The sequence below is a fragment of the Eptesicus fuscus genome, chromosome 7 (assembly GCF_027574615.1).
Source record: "Eptesicus fuscus isolate TK198812 chromosome 7, DD_ASM_mEF_20220401, whole genome shotgun sequence".
Taxonomy (NCBI): Eukaryota; Metazoa; Chordata; class Mammalia; order Chiroptera; family Vespertilionidae; genus Eptesicus; species Eptesicus fuscus.
This window is the reverse complement of record NC_072479.1, coordinates 3,572,518-3,590,747: the sequence shown is the minus strand read 5'-3', so window position 1 is coordinate 3,590,747 and position 18,230 is coordinate 3,572,518. Positions and strand designations below refer to the sequence as shown.

Genomic DNA, 18,230 nt, shown 5'->3' with positions numbered 1-18,230 from the left:
CCATCCTCCAGCTGGTCGCAGGCACCTGGGACCTGGGCTTCCCTCCCTCTGACTGGCCGCAGGCACCCAGGACCTGGGCCAGCTTTGCCAACATCAGCCACAGCTGCAGGGGACTTGGGCGGGTGGCTTTGCCTGGGCTGCAGCTGTAGGTGCTTGGGACCACAGGGAAGGTGGCTTGTCCCTCTTCCCGGCCACAGCCACAGGCACTGGCACCCAGCACCGTGGGGCGGGCGGCTTGTCCCTCTCCCGGGCCGCAGCCTGGCTGATCCCCATTCCTCTCTCCCCAGTGTTGAGTGTCTGAGCCATTATGGTGTGAGGGTGTGATGACCATTTGCATATTAGCTCTTTATTAATAGGATTATTGACTATATTCCCTATGTTGTACTTTACATCCCCTGACTATTTTGTAACTGCCAATTTATATTTCTTAATCATTTCACCATTTTTCACCGAGCCCCCCAACCCCCTTCCCCTCTGGTGATCATCAATTTGTTCTCTGTGTGTACCTATCCTCATATTCTTAACTGCTCTTTTTTTGGTAAATCATATCCTATCCCAGATATATCACTTAGATGAAGTATCCTATATAATAAAAGCCTAATATGCCAAGTGTCTGGTCATCCAGTCATCTGTTCATCCAATCAAAGTGTAATATGCTAATGATATGGTAAGGCCGCTCAACCGCTCATTATGATGTGCACTGACCACTAGGGGGCAGATAGTCATCCGGTCGACCAGTCTTTATGATGTGCACTGACACCAGGGGGCAGATGCTCTGCCCAGTAGGTTAACTTGCTGCTGGAGTCTGGCCGATCGGGACTGAGCGAGATGGGCCATACACGCCGTGGAGCCCTCCCGCGGTCCCTCCCCAACTGGCCAACCTCCCACGTCTCTCCCTGGCCCCAATTGTGCACTGGTAGGATCCCTGGGCTTGGCCTGCGCCCTCTCGCAATCTGGGACCCCTTGGGGGATGTTGGAGAGCCAGTTTCGACCAGATCCTGCAGGCCAGGCCGAGGGAACCCACTGGTGCATGAATTTGGATACTGGGCTTCTAGTATACTTATAAAGACCCAGACAGAGCCACTCTCTTTATTTCAGGCAATCCCTATTTACTGAATGTTAAATTTATATTAAAAAAATCTTTATTGTTAGAGTATCACAGATGTTATTCCCCCCTTTTTTTTGCCCTGTTGCCCTCCTCCACCTGGATCCTACCCCTTCCCAGGCCTTCACCTGGGTAATGCGTTATATGCATATAAGTTATTTGGTTAGTCTTTTCCCACCCCCTCCTTTCCCTATGGTATCAGTCAGTCTGTTCCATGTTTCCATGCTTCTGGTTCTATTTTATTCATCAGTTTATTTTCTTTAGATTCCTTGTTCGTTTATTTATTAATTTTTAAAATATGTGGTGTTTTTTTTTTTTTTTTCCAGATGGAGGAAGGGAGAGGGAAATAGAAAAACATCAATGATGAGAGAGAATCATGGATCAGTTGACTCCTGCACACCCCTGATCGAGCCTACAACCCAGAAATGTGCCCGGACCGGAAATTGAACCATGACCTCCTGGTTCATATTTTGATGCTCAACCAGTAAGCCACTCCAGCTGGGCATTCATATTTTTGATCTTTTTTTTTTTTTTCCTTAAAGAAAACCCTTCAACATTTCATGTGATATTGGTTTAGTGGTGATGAACTTTGATGGTCTCATTTATTTTCCTGTCTGCAAAGCTCTTTATCTGACCTTCAATTCTAAATGGTAGCTTTGCTGGGTAGAATAATCTTGGTTGTAGGTCCTTGCTTTTCATCACTTTGAATATTTATTGCCACTCCCTTCTGGCCTACAAAGTTTTTGTTGAGAAACCACCTAACAGTCCTATGGGTAATTCCTTGTAGGTAACTAACTGCTTTTCTCTTGCTGCTTTTAATATTCTCTCTTTGTCTTTAACCCTTGGCATTTTAATTATGATGTCTCTTGGTGTGGGCCTCTTTGATTTCCTTTTGTTTGGGACCCTCTGCCCTTCTTGGACTTGTATATTTATTTCTTTCATCAGGTAGGGGAAGTTTTCTGTCATTATTTCTTCACATAGGTTTTCAGTTTCTTACTCCCTCTCTTCTCCTTCAGGCACCCCATGATGTGAATGTTGGTATGCTTATCCCAGAGGCTCCTTATACTATCTTCATATTTTTGGATTCTTTTTTCTTTTTGCTCTTCTGATTGGGTGTTTTTTGCTTCCTCATATTCCAAATCACTGATTTGATTCTCAGAGTCCTCTACAGTTCATTTCCTGTAAATGACTGTTCAGTTCAGTTAGTATCCTTCACTTCTAACTGTTCCTTTTTCATGTCTTTGATGGTCTCACTTATTTCTTTGAAATTTTCATTAAGTTCCTTGAGTACCCATATACCCATTGTTTTGAACTCTGTATCCAGTAGTTTAGTTCCTTTTCTGGCAGTTTCTTCTGTTCTTTTATTTGAGACATGTTTCTTTGTCTCCACATTTTTTGGCTGCTTCCCTGTGTTAGTTTCTATGTATTAGGTAGAGCTGCTATGTCTCTTGGAATTGGTAGAGTGGTCTTATGTAGTAGGTGTCCTGTAGGGCCCAGTGTCTCAGCCTTCCCAGTCACCGGAGCTCTGTGTGCACTGTCCTATTGTAGTTGAGCCTTGATTGCTGTAGGTTTGTCATATAGGGCTTTTATTATATTGATGTATGATCCCTCTAGTCCAACTTTGCTAAGAGTTTTTATCAAGAAAGGGTGTTGGATTTTGTCATATGCTTTTTCTGCATCTATTGATATGATTATGTGATTTTTGTCTCTCAGTTTGTTTATTGATTTGTAGGTATTGTACCATCCTTGCATCCCTGGAATAAATCTCACTTGGTCATGGTATATGATCTTTCTAATGTATTGCTGAATCCGATTTGCTAGAATTTTGTTGAGGATTTTAGCATCTATGTTCATCAAGGATATTGGCCTGTAGTTCTCTTTTTTTGTGGTGTCTTTATCTGGTTTTGGGATTAGGGTAATGCTGGCTTCATTGAAAGAGGTTGGAAGTGTGCCTTCCTCTTGCATATTTTGGAATAGTCTGAGGAGGATAGGTTTTAGTTCTTCTTTGAATGCTTGGTAAAACTCCCCTGTAAATCTGTTCGATCCAGGACTTTTGTTTGTTGGAAGATTTTTAATCGCTGTTTCAATTTCTTTGGTAGTTATTGGCCTATTCAGGTTTTTTGATTCTCCTTAGTTGAGTTTTGGGAGCTTGTATTTTTCTAAGAATTTGTCCATTTCATCCAGGTTGTCTATTTTGTTGGAATAGAGTTGTTCATAGTATTTTTTCATAATCGTTTGTATTTCTGTGGGATTGGTTGTTAGTTCACCTCTTTCATTTCTGATTTTGTTTATTTGGATCCCCTTCTTTGCTTCTTGGTGAGCCTGGCTAGAGGTTCATCAATCTTGTTTATCCTTTCAAAGAACCAGCTCTTGGTTTCATTGATCTTTTGTATTGTTCTTTTTTTTTTTTTTTTTTCGTCTCTATGTTGTTTATCTACACTCTGATCTTTATTATTTCCTTCCTTCTGCTTACACTGGGCTTTTCTTGTTGCTCTCTTTCTTACTCTTTGAATTGTATTGTTAGATAATTTGTTACCATTGTTTCTTGTTTTTCTGAGGTAGGCCTGTAGAGCTATGAACTTTCCTCTCAAGACTGCTTTCATTGTGTCCCATAGATTTTGGATTGTTGTGTTTTCATTGTCATTTGTTGCCATGATGCTTTTTATCTCTTCTTTGATCTCTTTGGTACCCCAGTCATTGTTTAATAGCATGATTTTTAGCCTCCAGGTGTTTGATTTTTTTTTATTGTTTTTATTTTAGTTGATTTCTAGTTTTATGTCATTATGATCTGAGAAGATGCTTGATATGATTTCTATCTTCTTGAATTTGAAGAGACTTTGCCTGTTTCCCAATATATGGTCTATCTTTGAAAATGACACATGTGCACTTGAGAAGAATGTATATTCTGTGGCTCTGGGGTGAAATGTTCTGAAGATGTCAGTTAATTCCATCTGATCTAGTGTGTCATTTAGGATTGATGTTTCTTTGCTGATTTTTTTGTTTAGAGGATTTGTCCAGTGGTGTTAGTGGGGTATTAAAGTCCCGTACTATTACTGTATTGCTGTCAATCTCTACAGAAGTTTTTTTATGTATTTGGGTGCTCCTGTATTGGGTGCATATATGTTTACCATAGTTATATCTTCTTATTGGATTGCTGTCTTTAGTATTATGAAGTGGCCTTCCTTATCTCTTGTTATGGCTTTCACTTTGAGGTCTAATTTGTCAGATATAAGTATTGTATCCCGCTTTTTTTTTTCTCCATTTCCATTCGCCTGAAAAACCTTTTTCATCCCTTCACCACCAGTGTGTGAGTCATTTTTTCTGAGGTGCATTTCCTCTAGACAGCAGGTTTATGGGTCATATTTTCTTATCCACTCAGGTACCCTATGTCTTTTGATTGTGGCATTTAATCCATTTACATTTAAAGTTATTATTGATAGGTACTTGTTTGTCGTCATTTTTATTCTTTACCCCTGTGTTCCTTCTTTGCTTCCTATTTCTTTGTTTTTACAGCAGACCCTTTAGCATTTCTCGGATTGCTGGTTTGGTGACAATAAATTCCCTTAGTCCTTTTTTGTCTGTGAAGCTCCTGATTTCACCTTCAGTTTTGATTGATAGCCTTGCTGGGTACAGTATTCTTAGATTCAGACCCTTCCTTTGCATGACTTTGTATATTTCATTCCATTCCCTTCTGGCCCGATGTGTTTCTGTTGAGAAATCAGTTGCTAGTCTGATGGGGGTTCCTTTGTATGTAACTTTCTGTCTCTCTCTGGCTGCTTTTAAGATTCTTACTTTGTTGTTGGTGTTTGCCAATTTAATTATAATGTGCCTTGGCGTCAGTCTTTTGGGGTTCATTTTGCTTGGGACTCTGTGAGCTTCTTGGATTTGTGTGGGTTTTTTCTTCCCTATATCAGGGAAGTTTTCTGTCATTATTTCTTCAAACAGGTTTTCTATTCCTTGCTGTTTCCTCTCCTTCTGGCACCCCATTATGCGGATGTTGTTTTGTGTTGTCCCAAAGTTCCCTTAGGCTCTCCTCCTCCTTTTTAATTTTTTTTCTAGAAGCTGCTCTACTTGGGTATTTTTTCCCATCTTATCTTCTAGTTCACTGATGCAGTCCTCTGCTTCTTCTAGTCTATTCTTGATGCTTTCTGTTGAGTTCTTTATAGCAGCAATGTCATTTTTCATTTCCTCTTGGTTCTTACCCATATTGTTGAATTTTTCTTTCAGCCTTTTCAGCGACCTTACGACCTTTCTCTGAATTCTTTCTCTGGCATATTGCTTGCCATTTCGTTTACTTCCTTTTCTGGTGATGCCTCCTTTTCTTTCATATTCGGGCTATTTCTTTGTCTCCCCGTGATCTCTCCTCTCCGGGTTTCTAGTTTTGTAGCTCTCTCTCTTCTGCATTGACTTAAAGGCACAAAACACAACACAACAAGGCAGGATTTACAAGGCACTGAACACAAGTGTATTCATGATACTAATAACCCCCAATAAAGGTGACCACCAGAGAAAAGAGAATTAGGGGATAAAAAAAAGAGAGAGTGCAAAAATGATATTGAGGAAAGGAAAAAAAGAGAGAAAAGAAAGAGAATGAAAAAGAAGGGGGAAAAACTATTTATATGGGGAGAGAACTCAATATAATAACAACAAATCCAAAAAAATGCAAACAACTAACACCCAGAGATGAATGCAAACTACAAACAACAATTAATAACAAGCAAGGAGATGAAAAACAAGCAAAAAAACCCCCCAAAAAAACAATCACACAAGCAAAAATACCAATATAATCAATAATCAAAGAACAACAATAGGACAGAGAGAAAAAAGGGAAAACCAAATAAAATAAAAAAACATTAAAAAACACAAAACAACAACAACAACTACAAACAAACAGGAAAAAAAGGGAGGAGAGAAAAAAATTGGATAGTGAATAAAGAGAAGAAAGAAGTATGTATGGACTTGTAGCAGTGGATCAGAAATTAGATATATAACTGGTATGAATTTTTAACAGAGTAAAAAGAAGGAATAGGGAAAATCTACAGCAGGAATAGGGTAATAGAAACAGGACAACAAAAGGGGAAAAGTGAGGAAGAGAGTGTTGGCACAAAGGTAAAGTTGAGATAGAGTAAAATGATGCTAAAGGAAAAATGAAAATAGAATGTAGAACATTAATCCCAAAATAAAGAGAAAATAAAATGAAACTCTTAAAAAAGTAAAATAATCTACATTATAAAAGGCCATTGTCCCTAATGACTGCAACGACTAGATGGACGACCCGTCACCATGAGGAGCATTGAGCACCTCTCGGTGCTCCCCTCCGGTGCCTGTGAGCAGTGGCTCCTGGTGGCGAGGTGGGGTGGCTCCTGACTCCCGGCGCAGAAAATTCAAACCAAGGGGGTAGGACTGAGGCAGTGGATCAGATTTTAAAATAACTGCTTTTGTGACACAAATGTGGAGCTGGAAAAGTGGTCCAGGCTAGGCAGTGTCTCTCACCAGGACAATCGCCACGTGTTCCCCTCCTGCATGCCCCGTGTCCTCAGTGCTGCCTGGAGAGCTGCTGCGAAAAGTTGGGTGACTTGTGGCTCCCAGCGGCGGGGCAGGGCAGCTCTTGGTGACGGCTCGCCCCTCCTTCACAACGTCCCACCCAGCAGTGGGGAAGGGGCAGCCTCCCTCCTTTCTAGCCCCCAACGCCCTCCAAAACCCTGGGAAGAGGTGCCCCGCACCCACCGGGACCGGTGCCTCAGGCTCCCCACCCTCGCGAGCCCACACCTGGCCTTGCCAGTGGCTGCCGCTCCTCTCAGCCATCAGCCTGCCTGCTCGGGAAGAGAGGAGAGGAGGAAGGAAGCTGTTGGTGCGACTCTGGTCGGGTTCAGCCAGCCTGCCCGAAACTCTCCCCACGTGCCTCCCTGCAGATGGGATCCTGCCCCTGACGCACTTTGGCCAGGGTTGCCGCCATCTTGGGAAGGTCAATGCCCGGCTGACTGCCCAGGCCTCAGGCAGTAGACGCCCTGCGGTTGCCATGACAAAGAGGTCATGGAGGGTCAAGACACTGCCTCTGGTTGAAGCAGGTGCTGTGGGAGCAGAGGGACCAAATGAAACGGTTATGTCCGACAGCCATCTAACTGCGCACGTGGTGTGCGAATTCGTCATTGTTAGAGCCGAATTAGTCCTGGTGTGCCCCGTTTTAAGCAGACCCCCCAAATAGACGTACCATGTTGATAATTCACTTTACTGCAGAAACAATGCACAAAGATTCTTGAAATAAGCAAAATATTTTGCACCTCATAGTATGAAACGTTTAAACATCATTAAAAATAATCTCTATGAGTAAATGGAGTTGATATTAGCAAAATCTAATATACCCAATTCAAAATGTCATTCAGAAATGCATCTACTATGCAAAATCAAAGTATGGTATCTAGGGTTTGGAAAAAGCAACTTTACTCTGCTCTACCTGCTCATCCCCCCAGCCTTATGCTTTGCACAAAAGTCTCAATAAAGAGATGGAGCAGAAGGAAAAGTAATGCCTCATGGCACTGAAATGTATCTGTTTCTTCAACAAATATTTATAAAATTTGTATTAACTTTGTGCCTGTATTATAGAAACACAATACAACTCTGTCCCTATTTTCAAAGGGCTTAAGTCTCTCTGAGTTCCCGGTAAGGTAAATGCGTAAACAGCCAAAGAAGGAGCAGGTTCCAATACCATCCTTATTATAAAAATTACTGAGTAAAAAACCATCCTCACTCTCCCTCTAGACAGTGGTTCTCAACCTTTCTAATGCCGCAACCCTTTAATACAGTTCCTCATGTTGTGGTGACCCCAACCATAAAATTATTTTCGTTGCTACTTCGTAACTGTAATTTTGCTACTGTTAATGAATCGTAATGTAAATATCTGTGTTTTCCGATGGTCTTAGGCTCTACAGCAGCAGTTCTCAACCTGTGGGTCATGATCAGTGTGTATCATAGCGACTGGTTGTTCCACCAGTTTGGTCAATTTGCATATTAGCTTTTTATTATATAGGATGGGAGGGACTGACAGAGGTCAGAGGGGAGAGGGATGGACATAGACAAAAGTGTGGTGATGGCCAGAGGTGGGGGGGGGCCTGGGTGGAGGAGGGTAAAGGGGGCAAATGGGAGACATCTATAATAGTGTCAACAATAGGATAAAAACAATTATATACCACTACACTACACACCTATTAGGGAAAAAAAAGATACATTATGAACTATGTATTTACTACTTTGATAAAATTAAAAATTTTAAAAAGAATTTTGCCCAGAAAGGAGTGTTGTTGAAATGTTCTTTTTATTTTATTTTTTATGGTAAAGCTTTGATCTTTATTATTTCCTTCCTTCTATTTACTCTGGGGTTGTCTTGATGTTCTCTTTTTAATTCTTTAATTGTAGGATTAAATGGTTTATTATTATTATTACTAGAGGCCCAGTGCATGATTAAATCATGCACGGGTAGGGTCCCCTAGGCCTAACCTGCCATCTAGGCCATATCCACTGCCCCACAAAGCCTAGCACGCTCCGCGGACACTGCTAGCAGCCTGCTCCCCGCTTTTGATGGCAGGGGGTCCGCTGGTGCTGGAGTGGACACACAGCTCCCCGCTTTCGATCGCGGGGGAGCTGGCTGTCTGTCCACCGGGCCTTTCGAAACCCTCCGGGGCAGCCGAGGCTTTCGAAAGGCCTGGTGCCGGAGCGGACAGATAGCCAGCTCCCCCGCTTTCGCTCCCCGCTTTTGATGGTCCGCAGCAGGACATGGACTCGCTGCCCCAGAGGCCCCTTCTGTTCCGCAGCACAGCCATGGCTCAGCGTCCCGCCGGCCCAATCGGCCACCCTGGCCACCCCGAGTCCTGCTCCCTGCGCCTCCCGCTGGCCCAATCGTGGGCGTAGCAGAGTGATGGTAATTTACATATTACCCTTTTATTATGTAGGATTATTATTATTATTATTATTATTATTTTAGATAGGCCTGTACTGTTATGAACTTCCCTCTCAGGACTGCTTTTGCTGTGTTCCAGAGATTTTGGGTTGTGTGTTTATTTTCATTTGTTTCCAGAAAATTAAAAAATATATATATTTTATTGTTTGTTTGTCTGTTTTTACAGAGAGGAAGGGAGAGGGAAAAAGAGTTAGAAACATTGATGAGAGAGAAACATTGATTAGCTGCCTCCTGCACACCCCCTACCTAGGATGTGCCCGCAACCAAGGTACATGCCCTTGACTGGAATCGAACCTGGGACCCTTCAGTCCACAGACCAATGCTCTATCCACTGAGCCAAACCGGTTAGGGCTCCTGAAAGTTTTTTATTTGTTTCTTGATCTCATTGGTAACCCATTCATTGTTTAATAACATGCTATTTAGCCTCCATGTGTTTGAATGTTTTTGAGTGTTTTTACTGTAGTTGATTTCTTATTTAATTTGATTGTGATCTGAGAAGATGCTCAATATTATTTTAATCCTTTTGAACTTGTATGGACTTGTTTTGTGTCCTAACATGATCTATCTTTGAAAAGGTCCCATGTGCACTTAAGAAGAATATGTATTGTGTAGATATCTTGTGAAATGTTCTGAAAATGTCAATTCCATCTGATCTAGTGTGTCACTTGGGATCGCTGTTTCCTTGCTGTTTTTTTGTATAGAGGATTTATCCAGTGGTGTCAATGGGGTATTAAAGTCCCCTACCATGATTGTGTTGCTGTCGATTTCTTCCTGGATATCATTTAGAAGTTTTCTTTATGTATTTGTGTGCTCCTGCATTGGGTACATATATGTTTACCAGAGTTATATCCTCTTGTTGTATCGATCCCTTAGTATTATGAAATGGCCTTCATTATCTGTTGTTATGGTCTTCACTTTGAAGTGTATTTTGTCAGATATCAGTATTGCTACCCCAGCTTTTTTTTTTTTTTTCATTTCCATTTGCATGGAAAAATTTTTTCCCATCCTCTTACTTTCATTCTGTGAGTCCTTTATTCTGAGGTGGGTCTCTTGTAGACAGCATACTAGTATATATGGATCATGCTTTCCTTATCCTTTCATCTATGCTATGTCTTTTGATTAGAGCATTTAAGCAATTTACATTTAAGGTTATTATTTATAGTTACTTATTTATTGACATTCTTAATCTTTATGCCAGTGTTCTTCTCTTTCTATTCTTCTTTCAGCAGTGTCTTTAACATTTCTTGAAATGCTGGCTTAGTGGTTATAAACTTTTTCCTTTAGTTTGTGAAGCTCTTTATTTCATCTTTGATTTTGAATGATAGCTTTGCTGGATAGAGTAATCTTGGGTTCAGCCCCTTGGTTTTTATTACTTTGTATACTTCATGCTATTCTATTCTGGCCTGAAGTGTTTCTATTGAGAAATCAGCTGGGAGCTCCCTTGTAAGTAACTTTCTGTCTCTCTCTCTTACAGATTTTAAGGTTCTTTCTTTGTCTTTAATATTTATCATTTTAATTAATATGTGCCTAGGTGTGGGTCTCTTGGGGTTCATCTTGATTGGGACTCTGTGTTTCATGAACTTGAGTGACTTTTTCCTTCACCAGGTTAGGGGAATTTTCTGTCATTATTTCTTCAAACAAATTCTCTATTCCTTTGTCAGTTTGTGCTCCTTCTGGGATCCTTATAATGCGAATGTTGTTGTGTTTCATGTTGTCCCAAAGCTCCCTTAAACTCTCCTGCTTTTTAATTTTTTTCCCCCCATTTGCTGCTCTAATGGATGTTTTTTTTTTTCTACAAGATCTTCTAATTCGCTCCTCAGCTTCTTCTAGTTTACTAGGTGTACCGGTTAATAATGGTGGATTTTGTAATCAAAGAAAGCACAATAATTTCAAGAGAAACATCAAAAGTGCTTTATTCAAAGTAATGTCCATCGCTAGCTACACATTTCCCCCATATTTCAGGTAATTTGTGGATACTGTCTCAATAGAACTTTTCTTGTTTTGAGGCAAACCATTCAGAAACACAATTTTCCACTTCTTCATACATTTTGAAGTGCTGCTCAGAAAGTGCATGTGCCATTGATAGGAGAAAGTGGTAATCTGAAGGAGCAAGGTCTGGTGAATACAGCGGGTAGGTTAATACTTCCCAGGCAAGATCTTTTAACGTGTCTTTAACTGGTTTTGAAGTGTGTTATGGTGCGTTATCATGAAGCAAAGTTACTTTGCCGTGTCTTCTGGTACATTCTGGTTATTTCACAATCAAAGTGTGGATCAAATTGATTATTTGTTTTCAGTAGCGATCAGTATTAATGGTTTCACCTGGTTTTAGAAGCTCATAATATACCACACCTTCCTGATCCCACTAAGCGCAGAGCATTGTCTTCTTTCTGAAGGGATTTGGCCTTGCAGTCGATGTTGATAGTTGACCTGGATCAACCCATGATTTTGTGCATTTGGGATTCTCAAAATAAATCCACTTTTCATTGCCAGTCAAAATTCGATGCAAAAAAGACGTTCCTTTTGCCGTTGAAGCAACATTTTACTGATGACTTTTCTGTTTTCCATTTGTCTTTCGTTCAGTTGATGTAGTACCCATTTTCCTTCCTTTAAAATCTTTCCCATTGCTTGTAAACGATTGGAAATTGTTTGCTGAGCAATGTTTAATCTTTCTGCAAGTTGTTTCTGAGTTTGTCACGCATCGTCATCCAATAATGCTTGTAATTGTGGGTCTTCAAACTTTTTCTTTGTCTTTCACTACTGGATATTCTTTGTCTTTCACATTGAAATCATCACTTTTCAAGCGTTTAAACCAGTGTTCACAAGTATCTTGAGATGGAGCATGTTCACCATATGCTTCCCGAAGTATTCAACAGCACTTTTCTTCAAAATAAAGAAATGAATTAAAACTTCCTGCAAATGTCATACCTCAACATAATAAAAGCGATATATGATAAACCCACAGCAAACATCATACTCAATGGACAAAAACTAAAAACATTTCCCCTAAGAACAGGAACAAGACAGGGATGCCCACTCTCACCACTCCTGTTTGACATAGTACTGGAAGTATTAGCCATTGCAATTAGACAAGAAGAAGAAATAAAAGGCATCCAAATTGGAAAAGAACAAGTAAAGCTGTCTTTATTTGCAGACGACATGATATTGTACATAAAAAATCCGAAAGACTCCATCAAAAAACTAATAGACTTAATAAATGAATTCGGCAATGTAGCAGGATACAAAATTAACGCCAAGAAATCTATGGCCTTTCTATACACCAATAGTGAACTTACAGACAGAGAGACTAAAAAGGCAATCCCATTTACCATCACACCAAAAAAATTAAGATACCTAGGAATAAACTAAGGAGGTAAAAGACCTATACAAGGAAAACTACAGGACACTGAAAAAAGAGATAGAGGAAGACGTAAACAGATGGAAGAACATACCATGTTCATGGATTGGTAGAATCAACATCATTAAAATGTCCATACTACCCAAAGCAATCTATAGATTCAATGCATTCCCCATTAAAATACCAACGGCATATTTCACAGACCTAGAAAGAACTCTCCAAAAATTTATCTGGAATATAAAAAGACCCCGAATAGCCACAGCAATACTGAGAAAGAAGAACAAAGTAGGAGGGATCTCAATACCAGATTTCAAGCTGTATTACAAAGCCACTGTTCTCAAAACAGCCTGGTACTGGCACAAGAACAGACATATAGATCAATGGAATAGAATAGAGAATCCAGATATTGACCCAAACCACTATGCTCAATTAATATTTGACAAAGGAGGCACGAACATACAATGGAGTCAAGACAGTCTCTTCAATAAATGGTGTTGGGAAAATTGGACAGATACATGCAAAAAAATGAAGCTAGATCACCAACTTACACCATACACAAAAATAAACTCAAAATGGATACAGAACTTAAACATAAGATGGGAAACCATAAAAATACTAGAGGAATCCACAGGCAGCAAAATCTCAGACATATACCAAAAGAACTTCTTCACCGATACTGCCCCTAGGGCAATGGAAGCTAAAGAGAAAATAAACAAATGGGACTACATCAAAATAAAAAGGTTTTTTACAGCAAAAGAAACCATCAACAAAACAACAAGAAAGCCCACTGTATGGGAGAACATATTGGTATCACTGATAAAGGTTGGCAAATGGTATCACTGATAAAGGTTTAATCTCCAACATCTACAGGCAGCTTATACAACTTAATAAAAGGAAGATAAAAGATCCAATAAAAAAATGGACAATGGACCTAAATAGAATCTTTTCAAAAGAAGACAGAAGGAAGGCCAAGAGACACATGAAAACATGCTCAACGTCAATAATTATCCGAGAGATGCAAATCAAAACAACAATGCGGTACCATCTCACACCTGTCAAAATGGCTATCATCAACAAATCAACAAACAACAAGTGTTAGCGAGGATGCGGAGAAAAAGGAACCCTCGTGCACTGCTGGTGGGAATGCAGACTGGTGCAACCACTGTGGAGAACAGTATGGAGTTTCCTCAAAAAACTGAAAATGCAACTCCCATTTGACCCAGTAATCCCACTCCAAGGAATATATCATAAAAAACTGGGAACACCAATAAGAAAGGATATATGCACCCCTATTTTCATAGCAGCACAATTTACAATAGCTAAGATCTGGAAACAGCCTAGGTGCCCATCAGCAGATGACTGGATCAGAAAACTGTGGTACATCTACACAATGGAATACTATGCTGCCATAAAAGAGAAGGAATTCTCATCATTTGCAGCAACCTGGATGGAATTGGAGAACATTATGCTGAGTGAAATAAGCCAGTCAATGAAAGAAAAATACCACATGATCTCACTCATTTATGGATAATAAAGAACATTATAAACTTGAACAAAAAGATAGATACAGAGGCAGTAAAGCATCAAACAGTCTGTCAAATTACAGTGGGAAGGTTAGGGAGAGGTGGGGAAGATAAGAGATCAACCAAAGGACTTGTATGCATGCATATAAACATAACCAATGGACGCAAAACTCTGGGGGGTGAGGGCATATATGGGAGTGGGGTGGGTTGGGCAATGGTAAGATATGTACACATATAATACCTTAATAAAAAAAATTGAAAAAAGAAAAAAAAAGTTAAATTTTCCTTTAAAAAAAGACAAACAAACAAACAAAAACTTCCTGCAAATACTCTTTTTTTGGCATGAAATTTGACATTTTTAAGAGTAAAAATATCTATGATGTTTACACCTTCAGCAAATTTGACATATGAAGTTTTGAAGCTTGCTGGCAATACAACAAAATAGCATACATATCAAATCGCATATATATCAACATATGTGTAACTCCATGTATTGAAAAAAATCCGCATTATTAACTGGTACACCTAGTATTGTTGAATCCATTCAGGGTATTCTTTATTTCAGCTATGTCCTTCCTCATTTCCAATTGATTCTTATTTATTGTTTCACGCTCTCTTTTGCTGTTTGTGTAGCTCTCATTAATTTTCATTAAGTTGCTTGTAGTTCTCACTGAATTGTTTAAGTACTCTTATTACCATTACTCTGAATTCTGACATATTGCTTGTTACATTTCATTTAGGTAATTTTTCTTTCATTTGGGGGTTGTCTCTTTGTCTCCCTATTTTTGTTGTCCCTTTGTTTTTATTTCTATGTATTAGATCAAACTGCTATGCCTCCTAAATTTTGTGGAGTTGGCTTATATAGTGGGTGTTTTAGGGACCCAGTGGTGCAGTCTCTTAGATCTCCTGAGCTGGGTCATCTAGGAGAGCCTCTTACTTGACTTATTTGTGTTCTCCTGTTGTAATTCTGTCTTGAATGTTATTGGCCTGTTCATCGATGGAGTCTCCTCTCAGGCTGCCTGACTATGTGGCTCACCCTTGACGATGTCATGTGAGCTATTGTGGAGATGCTCTCCTAACAGCAAAATACAACTCAACAAAACATGAAACAAAAGAAACAAAACAAAAACATACACAGGACCCCTACAGCACCAACAAAAGTAGACATTAGAGAAGAGAGAATTAGGAAAGAGAAAAGAGAGCAAGAATGATAGAAAGAAGGAAAACATGAATTTAAAACAAAACAAACACAAAAAGCACATACAAGAGCAAACAACAAGGAGAAGAAGGAATATGTAAATGTAGATCTAAAATAAAGAAAATAAGAATAAAGAATTAGGGGAATAGGGGAAGGAAAACTGTTTCAATGAAGGGAGGGAGAAAAGGAAAATAAAGGAGAAAGCAGATAGAACTAAAATACGAAAAGGAAAAAAGATGAGAAAGCAGGAGAAAAAGAAAAGCGAGAAATAAAAGAGAAAAAAATTGAGTAGTGGAAAAAAGAAAAAATGAGTAGGGAAAGGAAAGAGGAAAATTATATATCTGAATGGAACAACAGACTAGAATAATAAATCTATAAAGTACATAGATAAAGAAGATAAATTTTAAAAAGGAAAAAAGATAGGAAAGGGAAAAAAAAAGAAAAGGGAAGAAAAAGGGGAAAAAAAAAAGTGAAGTGGTGTTTGTTTTAGCAAAGTGTAGTCCCCCAGGGGGTCTTCCTTTGGATCCTACCCTTCTGTTCTGCCTGTCAGTTCTTGCCTTCCTGTGGGGTACTTAGAGGCTAACCACTGTCAGGAACTGTCCTTTGGCTGTCAGCAATCTGCTTGAAGCTCCAACGAATCCACAGATCCACTGTTTGTGTCTGTCTCCACAGGACTTGGTTGGAATCAGGAGGGGCCAGTTTGCCCTCTAAAGTAGATATTTTAGCAGACCAGGGCCCATGGCTGGACAACGAACTTCTCCCCACCCCTAACCCGCTCTGCCTCTACCTGCCTTTGCCTGCTAGCCAGCTATCACTCAAAAGTCTGTTTCTGAAAGGGCTTTAGGTGAGGGAAGTGCTGTTTAGCTCTCAGGGTATGTATTGGTTGTTTCCCTGTCCCAGAGCTACTCCTCCACAAGTGGCCCCAAAATATTACTCTGCCTTTGGCTGGACAGCGATCCTTGTATGGAGACCAGTGGGGTAGGCTTGAAACTTGGAGTTTTTATCAGCTCTCCTGTGTGGGAAAAGTACCAGTCTGGTTCCCAAAATAGTGGGGTGAACAGCCCCTCCCCAAGTCCAGTTACTGAAGCTCCTGAGATTCTTCAAACCCATAGGCTTGACCTCTGCTTTTGTTCCCCTGAAAAGCTCAAAATGCAGGGTGTGGAGGGCTCCAAGGATGGGACAGGCTGTGTCACCTAGGGCGTTCTTTTTTTTTTTTTTTTTTTTTTCCTGCCTTGTGGCAACTGGGAGCAGCTAGCTCCTCTCAGGAAAAATGGCCCTTTCTGTTTGGGGGCCCAAGACCAAATATTCCTGGCTGAGGCTTTTCCATGTTTCCCCACAATGCTTCCCACCCAGCCTCTCCTGAGGCACTCCTCCACGTCTCGCTCCCTGCACCAAAACCTCAGGTGAGTAGCTGCAACTGAAAACTCCTGTGCTCTGGGTTAAAAAACCACACAAACCAAAACAGTGGTTTTCTCTCCGACTGTCTCCAGTCTGTCAGCACCAGGCTCTTCCATGGCCAGCAGCCCTGCCACCTTTCACCACTGGATGTCGTTGGCCTTGGGTCTCAGCTCTGATGCTCCAGGCTGTGGAGCCCAGCCTGGGTTCCAGGCCTCTATCTTCTGAGGGAACAGACCCTCCTGTAGCCCAGTGCTCCCTCCTCACTCTCGGCCTGCAGCCACCCCTGGAAGCTGGGTCAGCTCCTCTCACAATGTCGCCCTTCCTGTCCGTCTCCAGGTGTTTTCTGTCCTTCCTTGATATAAGTCTCCTCTTTAGCTGGACTTTAGTTGGTAATTCCAGATGAATGTTCTCCAATTCAGCTCTGGGACAAGGTGCATGACAGGTCTGCCTATTGGGCCACCATTTTTTCTCTTCTTCAGTGTTGAATTTAAACTCTGTTCTGATAACATGTTTGATGCTATCTATTATACCACCTGGGACCAAGTCAGATGCAGCAGCACCCCTATCCGATGTTCCTGTCATCAGGGACCCAGTTTTCCCAGTTGTGGGTGGGAACGTTACCTCAGTGCTGGCTGTTCCATTGGCTATAAAAAAATGATTTCACTGAGGCAGATGACTTAGCTTGATTTTGTCACCTCTGACTCACCAATTTTTTATTTTTTCACTGTCAGTTTACTTCAAAAACTGTTCAGCCTCAGAAATTTCCCTGGCCTTAGAAACTTTACTTGGGCATAGAGAAACAGAGCCAAAGTCAAAGGTGCCAAGAGTCCTGATCTTACAATCACTGCCATCTTGAAGTTTTGCAAAACAAACCAAACATAAGGGTTGCACTAAATCTGATTTGACCACTTGATTCCTCAGCTCATTTGGTCATAATCCACCCTCCATTCTTGCTCCCTTTTTCTTAGCGAGTTTGTTTAAATTAATCTGCAGTGGGAGCTTCCTTACATTCTCCCCAGCTGCTGAAACCATTTTCAGTGCCTTCCCAGGAAGGAAGTACGTCTGACTCACTGTGAACAGATGAGTAAGATCACAGGGTTGGAATCCTGGCTCTGCTGGAATGATCACTGTGATTTGGGGCAAATTACTTCATCTCTGAGTCTCAATTTTCTCCACTGTGAGCAAGTCTGATGGTTGGGGGTTGAGGGATTAAATAAAAATTCTATGGGAAGTGACCTGGCACATGGTCAACTCACTGCAGTTGAATCTTCAAGTTCTGGCTTACCCCTGCCTTCTGATCATAAATGAGCCTGATGGATGTTTTTGATTTCAGATAGCCCATCTAACCTGAGAATTTCCTGCTTTACCTCATAGACCTCTGGTCTGTTTTCACCTCTGTTATCTCTGGTACCTCTTGACATATGTCTTGTTTGTTTTTTTTGTTTTTTTTTTCCTGGATTGTTGGCAATGTAGCTTGTTTCCGTGCCCTGCTGATTATAGGATTTCTAGGATATGTTTGGACATCCTGGATGTCTTGCCTTGTAGCTTATTCTTGATTTCCAAAGACCACAGTTAAAATGGTAGTGTTATTTATATACAAGCTGCCTAATTTACAGTTTCTATAGCCATTTAATGAAACCCCGCATCTGTTACTTAGACATGGTTCCAAGCCCCAAACAGGCACATATTTCTGTTCA

General features: G+C 40.6%; 1 protein-coding gene across 4 annotated transcripts in view; it reads left to right on the top strand.

Moving 5' to 3' along the window:
* The window catches only part of FGF9 (fibroblast growth factor 9), a 250,548-nt gene that overhangs the window by 30,865 nt on the left and 201,453 nt on the right, over nt 1-18,230 (top strand). For all 4 annotated transcript variants that reach the window (XM_054718680.1, XM_054718678.1, XM_054718679.1 and 1 more), the window contains exon 2: nt 1,432-1,589. In XM_054718680.1, coding sequence (XP_054574655.1) covers nt 1,531-1,589 — 59 coding nt within the window. In that variant the 5' untranslated portion in view covers nt 1,432-1,530. The remainder of the gene's footprint in view (nt 1-1,431; nt 1,590-18,230) is intronic.